Genomic DNA, 15,460 nt, shown 5'->3' on the forward strand with positions numbered 1-15,460 from the left:
CAGAAACATGTCTGTTAGTGACAGGCTGGCTAAGACGAGTCAGAGAGCACACAAGTGCTTGGTAGGTTTTCAGGGGGCTCTCTAAGATGTTTTCTGTGTGCTTTAATAATAAATCCAGTGTGGATATATTAAGAGGAAATGTTTCAATCTTGAGGACATACTGCTGAACAGACTTGGGGTTGAAGCACACAAACTCTGGCTCACGAAAATTTAACAGCAAGACCTGAAAAACATTTTGAACAGTCCCTTGTTCAAAAAAATTGGAACCATTCTACATAGTGGCCTGCAGCATGGATTGGTATGCTTGGGTCTAACGTTAGAGGATTTAAAGCGTAAGTTTCCTTGAGAATAATTGATATGTCATTTACAAGTATACCAGCACAGTGTTATCATTAATAAGGTTTGGAATCAGAGCACTGAAGAAGTCCATCAGGAAGAAACACGCTGGCTTCTGCTTTTAAGGAGATTAATAAAAAGAAGATGAAAATGAACAAAGGTCTATTGTCTAAATATTTATTGAAGATTTTAAATCATAAGCACTGTGTGTACAAAATGTCAACAGAAGCATGCTGAATTTTCAGGAATATTAATGTAATGTAATTTGTAAAGAGCACTAATCCCCCAACTGGGGTGTCCTGGCGCTGTAACACATACCGCTGTGGAACCCTTCCTGGCTTTTCCCTGTGAAATGTCCACTCCTGGGCACCCCCAAGGTGAGGCTAGGCATCCAAGCGCTGCTGGGGCCGTTGTGGAGATTAAGCAAGCTATTGCCCAGAGTTGCAGAGTGGGACCCATGATTAGAATAGGCACCGAGGCGAGAATTATCAGGTCCGAGGAAATTGAGCCCAAGACCCGCCGAGGCGGGAATTGAACCCTGGTACCGGGCCAGACCTCTGCATCAGGGTCTGCCGCTCTAACCATTGTGCCACACTTCTCCTAAAATTAAGAAATATACTCTGTAAAATAAGGGTGCTGAACCACTAAAATGTGTTTATGTTTTGGAGTTTTCTCTGCTGAAAGTTGAAAGGGGTTGAACTTCCGGTTCCCTGCACCACTCTAATTGTCTGTAAACCTATCCCATTCTGGTGGTAGGTTTGGTAGTATATTGCCTAAACAGCTTCTGTATTTATTTGTTTTAGGAACTGTTTGGTAGCAAACATTCCTGAGTACAGTGAAGCCATCATGGTGCTGGGGATCCTGTAATGATGGGTGTCCAACCCAGGTACTCTATATGGCTTCCCTGCTGACCTACAAGACCTAAGAATTGACTTAGATATTGTAATGTCATATTTACTGGGGCAGATATGACCGCACATATGGTATAGTGCCCCCTGCTTTAAGGCAATAAGGCCTGTGGTAGGGGTGACTTATCTAAACCACAGGCAGTGTCAGGGGCATTGCACACAGCACTGTAAGCCATGTCAACTCTTCACTTTTTTCTGTGCAAAGACACGCAGCCTGCAATTGCAGTTTGCATGGTCTTGGTGGGGTCCCTATGGTGGCACAATTTGTGCTGCACCCAGAGTGGACCATCTTTAGTTCCAATGCCTTAGGTACCAGGGGCACCATTTACTAAGGACTTATTGGGGTTGCTGAAGTTGTGCCAGTTTTGGTACAGTTTTGAGAAAGAACACTGGTATTGGGAACCTGGTGAGCAGGGACCCAGTACACTTCAGTCAAAGGTGCATCCAAAACTAGGCAAAACGTGAGGGAGGGGGCATTTTCCCACACACTTCTACAGGAAATGTACCTAGCTCAAATGACTAAACATACTAACAACTAAGCAGTGGGTTACACTTGCCCTTATGTGACCTCCTATTCTTCCTATGCCCTTGATGTGATTATACTAGTAAAAAACAGATGCGTTCCTTGTCACTCAATGCACACAATTATGGATGATCATGGAAGATGTACTGCTGTTCAGGGTGTCCTACATGGAAAATGTGTCACAACTACAAATGCATATGGCCCATGGGCATATGCTGGAATATGCTGGAACAAAATATTACTTTCCTCACAATTAAACTGACTTCACAGCTGACGGATCAGCTACAACAACACACTGTGATAGAGCAATATCCTCCATCTTCGCTCTTTCACAAACACCCACAAACTGCTGGATATTTGCAGAGTTAGAAATAAGGGAGTGAGGGAGGGTACTTTCACATCATTGGTTCACATTTTGTTTTCAAAGCTGGATTTGTTGTTGGCTGCCTATGATTTTATTATGAAAAACTGTGGTGTTTCTATCCCTAACATGGAAACACAAGTAGAAAAGAGGTTCTCCCAACTCCTTTCCTTCATGTCCAGAGTGATCCTTATGAAAATATTAATTCTCAAATTTCTTCACCTATTCATTAACATTCCCATACTCCTGTCACAGTACTTCCTTAACAGACTTGGATCGCTCATGTCAGTCTTGCTTGGGCTGGCAAACATCCCAGATTGAAATGAGAAACCCTCACCATTCCATAAAAGAAAGGTGGCTTTGCAGCATCTGGAATTGCATTATTATTGCCCAAAGGCACAAAACACAATATTGGTTCTTCCCGCCTCCTAAATGTTCTCATATTGCATTTGAGAAAGACAACACATTGCCTGCATCATTGCAATTAGCAATACTTCAAGGACCAACTAACCATTAGCTCCAAGATCCGCACCACAACATGCACCATGCGTTCATGGAGGAAACTATGCATGAAAGACCATTTGGAGCTGTTATGCTCGCCAAGTTTGCCACTCTTGCTTCATCCATTATAATCACCCACTACAAAGGTAGATCATTGAATATTTTGTGATCTATTTAACTCTTAAAAATTAGGGGCATATAACCCAATGGATAATTTGTTACATTGGCCCAATTTGCCTAAAAATGAACGCAAATGCCACTAGAGAATTTCCTATGTTACCGCATGAGGGCAGATGAAGAGATGCCTACTCCACATTTCCATGTGAACCCCCTCACTTCCCAGCCCTTAAAAATGCTGGTAGCAGCTGAATTGCTAAACACAAGGCGAGACAGCTCTATACCTAAATGCAGGCGATTAAAGCCCACACCTAGGGATACAGTGGAACAGATACCTTCAACATCAAATTTCTGAGGAGTGGTCCTTCTGCTTTGCACAAACAGGTGTAATTTCACCCTGTATTAGGTTTAGGATTATCTATTTCAAGTTCCTGCATAGAACATGTAATTTGCCTTTGAGTTTGTTGAAATGTGGGCTTAGAGAGGACTCCGAATTCCATAGATGCCATGCTCCAAATGCAGCATTTCTGCACCTGATGTGGCCCTGCCCTCCCATCAATAAAGACTGGTTAGATGTACTGGACATGTTAGCAAATATGGAAGAATACCCTATATCAATTGATCCCTGTATTTGCCTAGTAAACATTCCTGCTGAAGTGAGGAAATGCCCTGCACTGGCACCACTTAAGATGAAGCAATCTGTGGTGTGTCATTGGGGCATTTGTGGCAATCCCACTTGCAAGACCTGGTTTAAGGACATGCCATTGCCGTGAACCGCTTGAATTGCATGCTGTAACACTGCCACCCTACTCAGATCTACGTGACATTTACTTGCACTGATAACTATTACAATCTAAGAACGATTCTCCTTTCAATTGTATATGAATATTGCAGATACGTAACTCTAAAACGTATTATATAATTGTCTGCTGAACCTTGTATGTTTTTTCTAACACTGCAATTCACAACATGACACCTTGTGGAAATAAGACTGCTGTGTATGCTGTTTCCTACTACTTATCTTCTAAATCCAGGTATGCTAATATGCCTCTTAACATGTGAGATTGCATGTTTAATGTAGCAACGCATCACCTGTGCATATCTGTTGTTAAATGTTTTTCTAACAGTGAAAACTTGAAATAAAAAAAAACATACGAAGCATTCCTCATCCTTCAAGCTACATATCCACTTAAAAGACCGCAGACTGGATTACCCCACCACTTATATTTTTGTAGCACTTCCTCACATAAATACCTTTGGCACTTCGGAGATTTAGGGGAATCCGTCATGACAGACTGCCCAGATTAAACCGGGGGAACCAGTAGGTAATCTGTCCACTTTGGCATGTAGGTTAAAAATGTGTACCTCACGGCTATAGTTTGGTTGACACCAACTGCTAGTCATATTATGGTCTGGTAATGGGGATCGCAGTCACAAACGATAAAAGGGTGCCACTGTGGGTCAAAATGTGCAGAGCATCTGTCAGGTGACTAGTGATACAAGTCTCCTGCATAGGGAACAAACCAGACCAATGAGAATGGGGAGAGGAGTGATGCATGGCGATTATGCACAGAGCATTCAACCCTTCAGGGGCACATAATATCCTGCTCCGAATTAATGTAGTTGTACCTCCAGTGACATACTGGCCTCTCCTTATTAAGTAGCACATGATAGAATCACAACAATTCAGTTCAAGCCTGGAAGATATAAAATCCCTCATTCCCCTCACGGAGAGAATATGAAAAATGAAAAGAATTGCCCTAACCGTCAACTGATATCTGACTCAAAGGACCAGCTCCACAACTTCTGTTGAACAAAATCCGAGTGACTTTGGCGTCTCAGTCTTTGTTCGTAGCCTACAACCGGCTTTGGAACCTCCATCTTGAGCAGAAACTGTCAAGAGCCTGTAGGCCCTGGAGCACAGGAAGCGTGCTCCCTGCTAGAAAGACTTGTAATTTACCGGAGATGAATGGGGAGACTTTGGACATATTGGGTAGGACTGAGTAATCCCCGGTAGCTACGTGTGAGTGACCTGTGCAGGTTTTAATCAGTACCAATTCCTGGGAAATGCTTGTGTGGCAAGTATACCTTTATCTGTGGAACTCTTTGGAGCCTTGCAGACTTCCAGCAGAGGACCTAAGGATCCATCTGCAGCCATTGAACTGGGTTTGTCATGCAACTTCAAAAGTATCATTATTCAGCCTGAGCTTTTCACTTCATTAATGCCTGCTCCGGTGGGCCTTCACATCACAGGTATCAGAACTCAATGACGCCTTCCAGGATAAGGCCCCCTGTTTTGGCTGCTGAACTGCAACAACCTCCAGAAAAGTTTCTAAGTCCATAGGTGATGTTCCGGACGAGCGCAAGCTCTCTGTTTGCTTTTCTTTGTCTCTGGGCCCTAGTTAGCCATACATTATAAGATCTTGTTATTTTTTGATGGTTTATCTATTTATTAGTATGTATTCATTTTACATTGTTTACAGCTGCAGTCTACCATTGGGGTATCAGTGCACTTTACAGTGATACAAACTTAAGAAAGGTATTTTTACGTAGAACAAACGGCAGGGGTAGAGGTCTTGGAGTTAACAAATTAACAACCATTGAACATAGTTACATTGCACCATAGGGTTTGGTAGATGTCATGTAATGGAAAGTTTTTTCTTATTCGAAAATGAAGAAAAGGAGGATTGGTGAAATTAAGCATTTCCCTAAGATCAGACAGTTTTGTCAAGTCGGCAAGCATCATTTAATCGAGGTTTTCATGTTTCACTATTTACTTATCAGCCACTAAATGGGTATCTGTTTGTCTCTCATTATTACCTCAAATGTTAAAGCTTTGTTTTGACCTCTTTGTGCATGAGGGTAAAGCGAGGGAGGCAGGCTGAAGCCACATAAAAGCTTGGCTCACTATAGGCTCAAGGTTCCAAAAGGACCTTGAGCGGAACCAGAGCCCGGCTTCCGGCTCGAGCCTGGCTCGTGCTTTCAGTGGCTTGCCTACCGTTGCTTTTTTGCGAGCACAAACAAGCGAGCACGCAGGCAGAGATGAGAATGCAGTAGAGGACAGATATTCCTGTATCTGGGAAGTGGTGAGTCACATGATTGTGGCAGGATTCCCACCCCTTCCTTTCCCTTACCTCATCTATGGCAAGGCAGCATGACACCATTTGAATTCCAACTGTGATGCCACACTAACATAGTGGCAAAGATGCAACAGAATGTAAAACCAACTGTCACCATGCACAGCATGACGAAGTGCTTTCTATAACACCTGTCTTTACGCATCATGTGTTATCTCTCACGAGAGGCACCGATCCTCGCTCAGCTCCCAGCAGGTAGGCCTGTGGTTAAGAAGGATCCTTAGCACCATAAATTAGACATGTTATGTTTAGATTCATACGTTCGTACTTGACAGCCTTTTTGTCTGTTCTCCTTAAGAGTCAGTACACCATGGCTGAGTATAATGGGGGACTCTAAGGTCACAATTTGCTATGCTTTAAAAGTTATGGGAATTAAATATACAGTGATAAGTGCGTTGTTAAGTGCATAATGTTCTCCATTTTGTTCAAACCTTACTTGTGGAGAGAACCCCTCCCCCATCAAGCTTCCCTTGTAGGGCTTGCTTGCTGCCTGCAGTAGTTGGGCTGGTCTTACAATATGTGCCAGTACTGCTTTTGGTTCTTACTCCAGCCCAGTGTAAATTAATCACGCAGAGACAGATAGGAATTGAGTAATCCGGTTCGTCTGTTGCCAATGCCAAAAGGATGATGTCCCTGAAGTCAGTAAGAAAAACAAATGATAGACGGAATGCTAAACAATGCAAACATTCACCCCTAGTCAAGAGATCTGGGTTAAGTCCATTGTTCTTTTGCTCACCATGCCACCCCAGTTTAAACCCAGTCATATGCAAATTAGTCTTGACCCTGTGCCTCATGGGAACAGTCCAGCCTGAACTGCCAAGCCAGGTCCTCCCTGAACCGGAAACAAGCATTCTGGGACCGGTTTTGGGGCATCACCCCTCATCAGCCAGGCTAGCTTGAATCCAGTGGTAAAGTCAGCAAGGGACCCACGTCTGGGCATTCCTTTCTCAAACAGTTAGTCCTACTTCAGTCACCCATTCATGACCAGCGCATGTTAGCCTATCGTCTCTTCATTCAGATGCCATTACCTTATTCGGAAATCAGCCACTACTGTCCGTTGTCTCTATGGAGACCTTAAGGCCACTACATCTTTACTCTTAAATTAAACTTGTTTCATAGGGCCAAAGCCAATGTTGTGTTCAAGCAGCCCTCGGCGGCCATAGCCTCCCAGCCCTTCTTCACACTTGTACCAGTTTGCTAAGGTCCAGGTGCCTGTGGAAGGCACACTTATTCTAAACTGCAACAAAAGGTTTTCAACGCCAAGGCATCCTGCCCGCGTGTGAGTGCTCTTTATAAGCGCACTGAATCAATTAAGCAATCCACGGTCAGGGTTTTTAGAAGAGTTCAGATATTTAGGGCGCTCTGCCTAAATTTCTACGTAACAGTGTGTGGTATGAGTAAGTCAGAGGTAGTGCGTGAAGAGCAGACGGAGAACACCCTTAACCGTCCAATGAAGTCAGAGACTTGGTAACAATTATACAGCTGTGCTCTCGCAACTACTTAAGGATATCAACATTCAGTACAATGACAATTGAAAAACAATAATGTAGAAGCAGATTCTTTGGTGTGTTTCTTGTCACTGCAAAATGACGATTTAATATGTCCAGACTTGAAGCACAGTCACAGTAAGCCGACACGTGTTTCGTCGTGTACGGGTGAGTAAACACGACTCTTCAGGGCTTTATGTTCAACTCAGAGAAAGTGAGTTGAGGATAGTCTGGTGCTTGAGTTGACAATATAAGGACTAGTGGAGAATATTCTAACCACTAGTTTCTGTCTATTCTTGTGTAGACATTGATGAGACTGTATGTTCAATTGGTATGGAACACTAGAGTGATTTCACTACTATGTTTTATCCACTGGGTTGGCCGAGTTATTTCAAGAGTAAGCTTAATAAGGGTAAGTGGATAGCCGTGCCGGGAGGGGAACCATTAGATTAGACACAAAATAAAACGGGTGCGTTTCTTCATACGCGATGCGCGATGGTGCGGTATCCCTCCTCTTGAGTTTCCCGGTCGCCGTTTTCCGTGAGCGGCTTCAAGTCTGGACATATTAAATCGTCATTTTGCAGTGACAAGAAACACACCAAAGAATCTGCTTCTACATTATTGTTTTTCAATTGTCATTGTACTGAATGTTGATATCCTTAAGTAGTTGCGAGAGCACAGCTGTATAATCAATTAAGCAATCCATTGTAATAAGTGCTTTGTTTGTATGTTGCTTGCCCTCATTCAATGTAGATATGCAAAGGTTAGATAAGTAATCCGTAAACTTTTAGGAACGAACAGTTTCTGCAATGTGTATTTTACTGTTACTGTGCTCACCAGCAAATGTTGCAATTGCTCTTTCTTACCTTTGACCTCCTCCTCCTCTTTCGTTTCTACCCAGAATTAGGGAAGCAGCAGCCCAGCCTCACCCTAGTCCTTCTGCGGAGTTCCTGGAGAACCAATCCGATCCCAGCATGATGCAAATATCCCAGGGCACGCTGGGGACGCCTTGGCACCACACCTACCATTCCAGGTGAGAAGGGGAGGCAGCTGTCTGAAGAGAACAGCCGTAGCCGGTCCCTGTGTGGATAGTGATGTGAGCTGGTCATAAGTGATGGCCTGTTCTAGCTCTGGCTCGGTCCTGTTCCACGTGTTTGCGAAGGCTACCATTCTCTGGCCAGGGCTGGAAGATGTGCAAGTAGCCTATTGAAATCAGTAGCCAGAGCCTCCTTTGACCATGCACGATCGACACCCCGGGCCCACCCTGCATCAGCTCAGTGCACACCCTCTGTGCTATTGTTGTGATGACCAGTAAGAGCCAGAATCATTGCTGCAGCTCCAGTTTTAATTTTCCGGCCTTTCTCCACAACCAACCATCCCCATAACTTCTTTTGCGTGTTCTAATTGAAAACACCTGATTTCCCCTTCAAACCCACCTGCATCAACTTCAAGTCAGAGGGCAAGCGCCAAAGGCACTTCGAATTCACCAGAAACCACCGCTATTTAGTCACAACTCTTTGCTGGGTGCTGTGATGCAGTTGTTAAATGCTGGTGCTGTGATGCTGTTGTGCAATGCTGGTGCTGTGATGCTGTTGTGCAGTGATGGTGCTGTGATGCAGTTCTGCAATGCTGGTGCTGTGATGCAGTTGTGCAGTGCTGGTGCTGTGATACAGTTGTGCAGTGCTGGTGCTGTGATGCCGTTGTGCAATGCTGGTGCTGTGATGCCGTTGTAAAATGCTGGTGCTGTGATGCCGTTGTGCAATGCTGGTGCTGTGATGCAGTTGTGCAGTGCTGGTGCTGTGATGCAGTTCTGCAATGCTGGTGCTGTGATGCAGTTGTGCAGTGCTGGTGCTGTGATGCAGTTGTGCAGTGCTGGTGCTGTGATGCCGTTGTGCAATGCTGGTGCTGTGATGCCGTTGTAAAATGCTGGTGCTGTGATGCCGTTGTGCAGTGCTGGTGCTGTGATGCAGTTGAGAAATGCTGGTGCTGTGATGCCGTTGTGCAGTGCTGGTGCTGTGATGCAGTTGTGAAATGCTGGTGCTGTGATGCAGTTGTTAAATGCTGGTGCTGTGATGCCGTTGTGCAATGCTGGTGCTGTGATGCAGTTGTGCAGTGCTGGTGCTGTGATGCTGTTGTGCAGTGCTGGTGCTGTGATGCAGTTCTGCAATGCTGGTGCTGTGATGCAGTTGTGCAGTGCTGGTGCTGTGAGGCAGTTGTGCAGTGCTGGTGCTGTGATGCCGTTGTGCAATGCTGGTGCTGTGATGCAGTTGTAAAATGCTGGTGCTGTGATGCCGTTGTGCAGTGCTGGTGCTGTGATGCAGTTGTGAAATGCTGGTGGTGCTGTGATGCGGTTGTGCAATGCTGGTGCTGTGTTGCAGATGTGAAATGCTGGTGCTGTGATGCCGTTGTGCAATGCTGGTGCTGTGATGCTGTTGTGCAGTGCTGGTGCTGTGATGCAGTTGTGCAGTGCTGGTGCTGTGATGCCGTTGTGCAATACTGGTGCTGTGATGCAGTTGTAAAATGCTGGTGCCTTGATGCCGTTGTGCAGTGCTGGTGCTGTGATGCAGTTGTGAAATGCTGGTGCTGTGATGCGGTTGTGCAATGTTGGTGCTGTGTTGCAGATGTGAAATGCTGGTGCTGTGATGCAGTTGTGCAATGCTGGTGCTGTGATGCAGTTGTGCAATGCTGATGCTGTGATGCAGTTGTGCAGTGCTGGTGCTGTGATGCAGTTTTGCAATGCTGGTGCTGTGGTGCAGATGTGAAATGCTGGTGCTGTGATGCAGTTGTGCAATGCCTAGCAATGTCAGTGAAGAATGTACAGTTAGCTCTGTGTCACTGCTAGTGCCAGGCAAAATATATATTTGTTTAATTCCATCAGTATTACCCTTCTGCTTACCACGCACTGAGAACCGACCGGCATTTGACTGATTTAGGAAATGTCGGGCTATTCTTGTGGTTCTCACCAGCATAACGAGATCCAGTTAGAACCATATGACCATGTAAACTGCCTGGTTCGTGGGTGGTTCTGGCAGTTTTTGTGTTTCTCCTTGATCCTTGCTTTGCCAGAGAGAACCACAAGAAATGTCCAAATCTCAGTATCCACGCATTTTTTGTATTTGCCTTAGGGGCAAACATTGGCTGGTTTTTATTTCCCAGTTTCACTCTACAGGCAAATTAAATAGACCCGCCGGTTTCACATATTTTCAAAAATAGTTTAACTCTCCCCTAGTGACTACCTGGCTGTCTAAAGTCCATATGTAATTTAGGATTCAGCCGATATGAAGATACCAGACATTACATTTATTTTTACTGGTAAGCAACATTTTAATACTCTTTGAATTAACACTGAGTCACCAAAACATGCTTGGTCTTTTTCATTGAATACACAGAAAAGTTCTCTTGTCATGTATGACATTGAGGGAACTGGCAGTCGCAATAGAACTCTGAGGTTCTTGCTGTGTTTTGAGGCTTGAGAGTGAATAGAACAATTACATTACGGACCGACGGTGGACCTCGTTATCTAGATATTCAAGGCCATCTTCTGTGTCACCTGGCTTACCTTTGTGAGGGCCGGTATTATATTATATTTGCAGAATGACTGTACAACTTTGGTCCTGTCGAATGCCCTTTTACCCTATTCAGGGTCACACTTAGGTAGAAGCATGTTGACATCCTAAAGGGAGTATTGTTTTCAAACTCCTTGTCATTTCTTGCTTTTTTAACCCTATGCAGTATGGGCACCAGAATAAAATTGATTTTCAGCCCACCAGGAGATGGTTCTATCCATACCACTTCTTCTTTTCAATTGCACTCTGCCTCCCATTCTAAACACATTGCTTATCTAACCTTAAAAACCTCTGGTCCTCTCCATCAGAGAGTTGTAGCCACACTAGGCACATTGCTGCGCAGGTGTGAGGAGGGAACCTAATGATGAAGCACATCACCTTCAGGTGAGTGGGGGTTCTTGTCCTAAGAAAAGCATTCTCCAAAAGACAACTAGCTTCTTAATTCCCCCTTTCTTTTTTCTTTAAAACATTTTTTTTTGTCCTCATATATGCCACCAGATTTTGTATGCTCTAGATGGGTCTCACTGTCGCCTTTTATACTAACATTTCTGTATCCACCCCAGGGTCAGTATCTAACGGACAGGAATGTCCAAGAGGTAGGTTGTTTCCTTATCCAACTCCCACGACATATGGTGGTATACTTCATACCAGGGGAGGACAGGACCGACACAACCTCTGGCATAATCATCGGACCGTTTACTTGTTAGACCAGACCTTCAGTTTTGACCATACATTCTCAGTATTTCCACCGCGACCAACCATGTCCATCTTACAGACTTCCATTATATTTTTTAGACACTCTGCAAATCTGGGAGGAGCAGCTGACTTCCATTCTTTACATATTTCTGGCAATAACCATTACATAGAAGATAAACTGTGAATGTAAATTATTGATATTATAGTCATAAGGTAAACCGAAAAAGACTAACCTGGGTGTACATAAAATGGTTGTTGTTAGTACCTCGCCCAGGAAGCCAACTATCACTCTCCAGTACTCCTGGATCTCCGGGCATTCCAAAAATATATGGATATCATCTGCTGCTATGAGTTTACAGCGGGGGCAGTAGTAGTTGTTTTGTGTTATCTTGTATAATTTAGCCGGGGTCCAAGATACTCTGTAAGCCCTAAATAAATGATTTCGCCTTAGATTAGCGGTTTGATTAATTTCTGGGATAAAGTAAAAGAGTCTGACCAGATTTTACCGCGCTCTTAAGGGATTCAGCTATTATGTTCCCCCAAGGCTAGTCAGATCAAGATGTAAATTGTTCTCTTCATCAGTAGTTAACAGTTTATACCAGAATGATACTTCTCTGATCCACCCCCCCCCCCCTACGAATTGCATCCAGAAGACCAGTATCTTTTTCCCACTGTAAGGTCTAGCTTGACCACCAAGCAGATAATTGGTAGAATTTAAATCTGGTCAGTAGCCCATTTGTGAGTAATGTTAGGGAGTTCCAGTCCATAAGGCCCGAGTCTACCCATAAATCCCCCCATTTCAATATTCCAGCTGTTCTCAAAGGAAGTGAGAGCTGATCTTGAAGACACGCAGGAGTGCCCGGAGAATCCCATATTGGGGTGTTCGTATGATAGTAGGGAATTCCCAATACCTTTCGGATAAACCCCCAGTTTTTAAGTGCGGTCTGTAGGATCTTAATACGAACTTTCTTAAAAAATTTCTGGTCGCCAAACTTAAATTAAAAAAAATCATGGCCATATGGTAGATCGTGCAATAAAGCCTGGAACAGATGGCCCTGTGAAGATGCATATAGTGTGTTAGCAAGTAACCTAAAGTTTTTGAAATGGAAAGCATGACAATATAATAGTAAGTCCGGTAGAGCCAGACCTCCAATTTTTAAGCCCCTCCTCAATTTTTTCCAGGCTATCCTGGAGGATTTACAGGCCCAGATAAAAGATCCAATCTTACCCTGGAGGTTAGTAATATCTTTTGGCGAGAAGGACAAAGGGATGGTATTATAAAGAAAGGTCAATTTGGGGAGTATGGTCATTGTAATGAGATTAACTCGTCCATATATATTTAATGGTAGATTGCCCCATCTTGTTAATGTTTTAGTAATGTCTTTGACGACAGTCTGCCAACTAACTATCGGTATATTCTTTAAATCTTGAGTTAAATAAATTCCCAAATATCGCATTTTTTGTTTCACCCCCTGTATGGGAGTATTATTATTCCACCCCATTATCTCTGTCTTCTCCTTGTTGATCTGGTAACCTGACAGTTTTCCAAATTCCTCTGCCAGGTAAAATAGCCTGGGTATAGCTTCAGTATGGTTAGAGGTATATAAGAGGAGATCATCAGCATATAGGGCAGTTTTTACCTCCAAGTTAGCCATCCTAAAAGGTTGAATTACATTGTCCCTTCTAATACCACAAACAAAAGGCTCCATAAAAATATCAAACAAAAGAGGGGATAAGGGGCAACCCTGTCTGGTTCCTCGAGTTATGTCAAACCAATCAGATAATGCCCCGTTAACCAATACTTTTGCCGTTGGGTTATGATACAGTGATTTAATACCCTTTATAAACACTGGGGGGAACCCAAATGCAGTCATTGTGGCCCAAAGATAATTACAATTGACCTGATCAAAGGCTTTGGCCGCGTCAATCGCGACCAAGGCTAACGGGAGTAATTTATCTTTAGCGTAATCTATAGCTCCTATCACTTGAAAAGTTAATTCATTTAATTGTCTTCCTGGAATAAAGCCCCTTTGATCAGTATGGATTGTAGATTTTATTATCTTCGCGAGTCTGGTCGCTAAGATCCCGGAATATAGTTTCATGTCTGTATTTAGGAGAGAGATTGGCCTGTAAGACTCTATTTTCTTGGGGTCTTTATTAGGTTTTGCAATAAGCGTTATTGTGGCTTCAGCCCAAGTAAGGGGTATACTGTAACCATGAGATAGTAAATGATTAAAGAGTGTTGTAAGTACGGGTGACAGTTGTTCTGTGTAATCTAAATAGAGCTCGACCGGAAGCCCATCCGAACCTGGCGCTTTACCCCGCTTCATTTTCTTTAATTGGTTTAATATTTCCCCCTCCGTGATCTCACTTTCTAGATATCTTTTATCCAGATCAGAAATTTGAGGTAGATTTTTATGGAGCAACCAGGTTTCTATCTCTTCTAACTTTGGGTCTTTGTCTTCAATATAGAGACTTTTCATGAAGCTCCTGGCTTCATCTCTAAAATCAGCGTCTTCCTCAATCGGATCTCCTGTCTCTCTTTGAATTAAAACTTTGATATTGTTCCTAGTTCTTTCCTCTCTAGATTTCCAAGCTAGGAGGGCTCCGCATTTTTCACCATATTGAAAGTTCTTTAATTTACTGGTCTCCCATTTTTCTTTTATAGTTTTCTCATCACAGACTTTAAGCTGAAGTTGCAACTCTATAAGCTCCTTCTCTAAAGCCTGGACCCTCTCGGAGTTTGATAAGATGGCGCTTTGTAACTCAGAATCTTTTCTAGTTATTGCTGCTAGATCTTCCCTTCTCTTGACTTTTATAGCCTTTCTTTTGTGGGCCATTAGGGAACTCAAAACCCCTCTCAAGAAAGCCTTATAAGTTTCCCAAACAACCTGAGGGGTAGAGGAGCCTGAATTTATTGCGAAAAATTCTGTGGTTTTTTCTTTAACTTCTCTTTTTACCTGGTCACTGAGTAACAATGACCTTTCCAAAGTCCATCTGATATTTAAGGGGCTCAAGTTTAATAAAAATACCAGTTCCAAGACTGCATGGTCTGACATCCCAACTGGTGTAAACGAGAGAGAACTAATGTCTGTAATAAGATGCTGATCAACTAAGAAATGGTCAATCCTTGAATAGTTTTTGTATTTTTTACTGTAGAAAGTAAATCCCTGTGTAGACCTATATTTCTTCCTCCATACATCTAAGAAACTAAAGTCTTTCATTATACCGCCTAAGGTAGAAAGTGATTTTGTGGGAGCATGATACTTGGCTTTGGAGGTTCTGTCTAGTGTCTGATCGAATACCAAGTTAAAGTCACCTCCCAAAATTAATGGGCCAGTTGTCCCCAATAGAGCTGTCGCTAACTTAAGAAGCGGCGGGGGTAATCGCCATTTGGGCCATAATATACTGCAAGTGTATAGGGAATATTTTGAATAGATATGGCTGCTACCAACCATCTTCCTGTCTGATCTGTCTCGTATTTTTTCAAACTAATCCCACTATTTGCGCGAATTATAATTGTGACCCCCCTTGAGCATATAATTTCCTGCACCCACCTCAATTTCTTAAAAAGTGAGCTACAAGCGTCTGCCTCTAAATGGGTCCCCTGAAGCATTATAAGATGTGCATCTGAGTCCCTTAAAAATTCACAGATCCGGGTCTGTTTCCTTTTTTCCCCCAATCCATTTACATTCCATGAAAGGGCTTTAAGCTTATATGCCTTACTCATAACCCAACTATGATCTCGCACCCATCCTGAGCTTTGTGTAAATGGATTTTTTCTATATATGAGGATTTTTTTTTTTGTCTTTTCTCCCACGGCTCCCT

The 15,460-nt window shown here is 43.3% G+C and overlaps 1 protein-coding gene across 2 annotated transcripts in view; it reads left to right on the forward strand.

Annotated features, from left to right (window-relative positions):
* SHROOM3 (shroom family member 3) overlaps positions 1 to 15,460 on the forward strand; it is a 433,148-nt gene that overhangs the window by 172,648 nt on the left and 245,040 nt on the right. For both annotated transcript variants that reach the window (XM_086961784.1, XM_086961785.1), the window contains exon 3: positions 8,272 to 8,403. In XM_086961784.1, coding sequence (XP_086817910.1) covers positions 8,345 to 8,403 — 59 coding nt within the window. In that variant the 5' untranslated portion in view covers positions 8,272 to 8,344. The remainder of the gene's footprint in view (positions 1 to 8,271; positions 8,404 to 15,460) is intronic.

This window comes from Lissotriton vulgaris, chromosome 3_1, assembly GCF_964263255.1.
Source record: "Lissotriton vulgaris chromosome 3_1, aLisVul1.2, whole genome shotgun sequence".
Taxonomy (NCBI): domain Eukaryota; kingdom Metazoa; phylum Chordata; class Amphibia; order Caudata; family Salamandridae; genus Lissotriton; species Lissotriton vulgaris.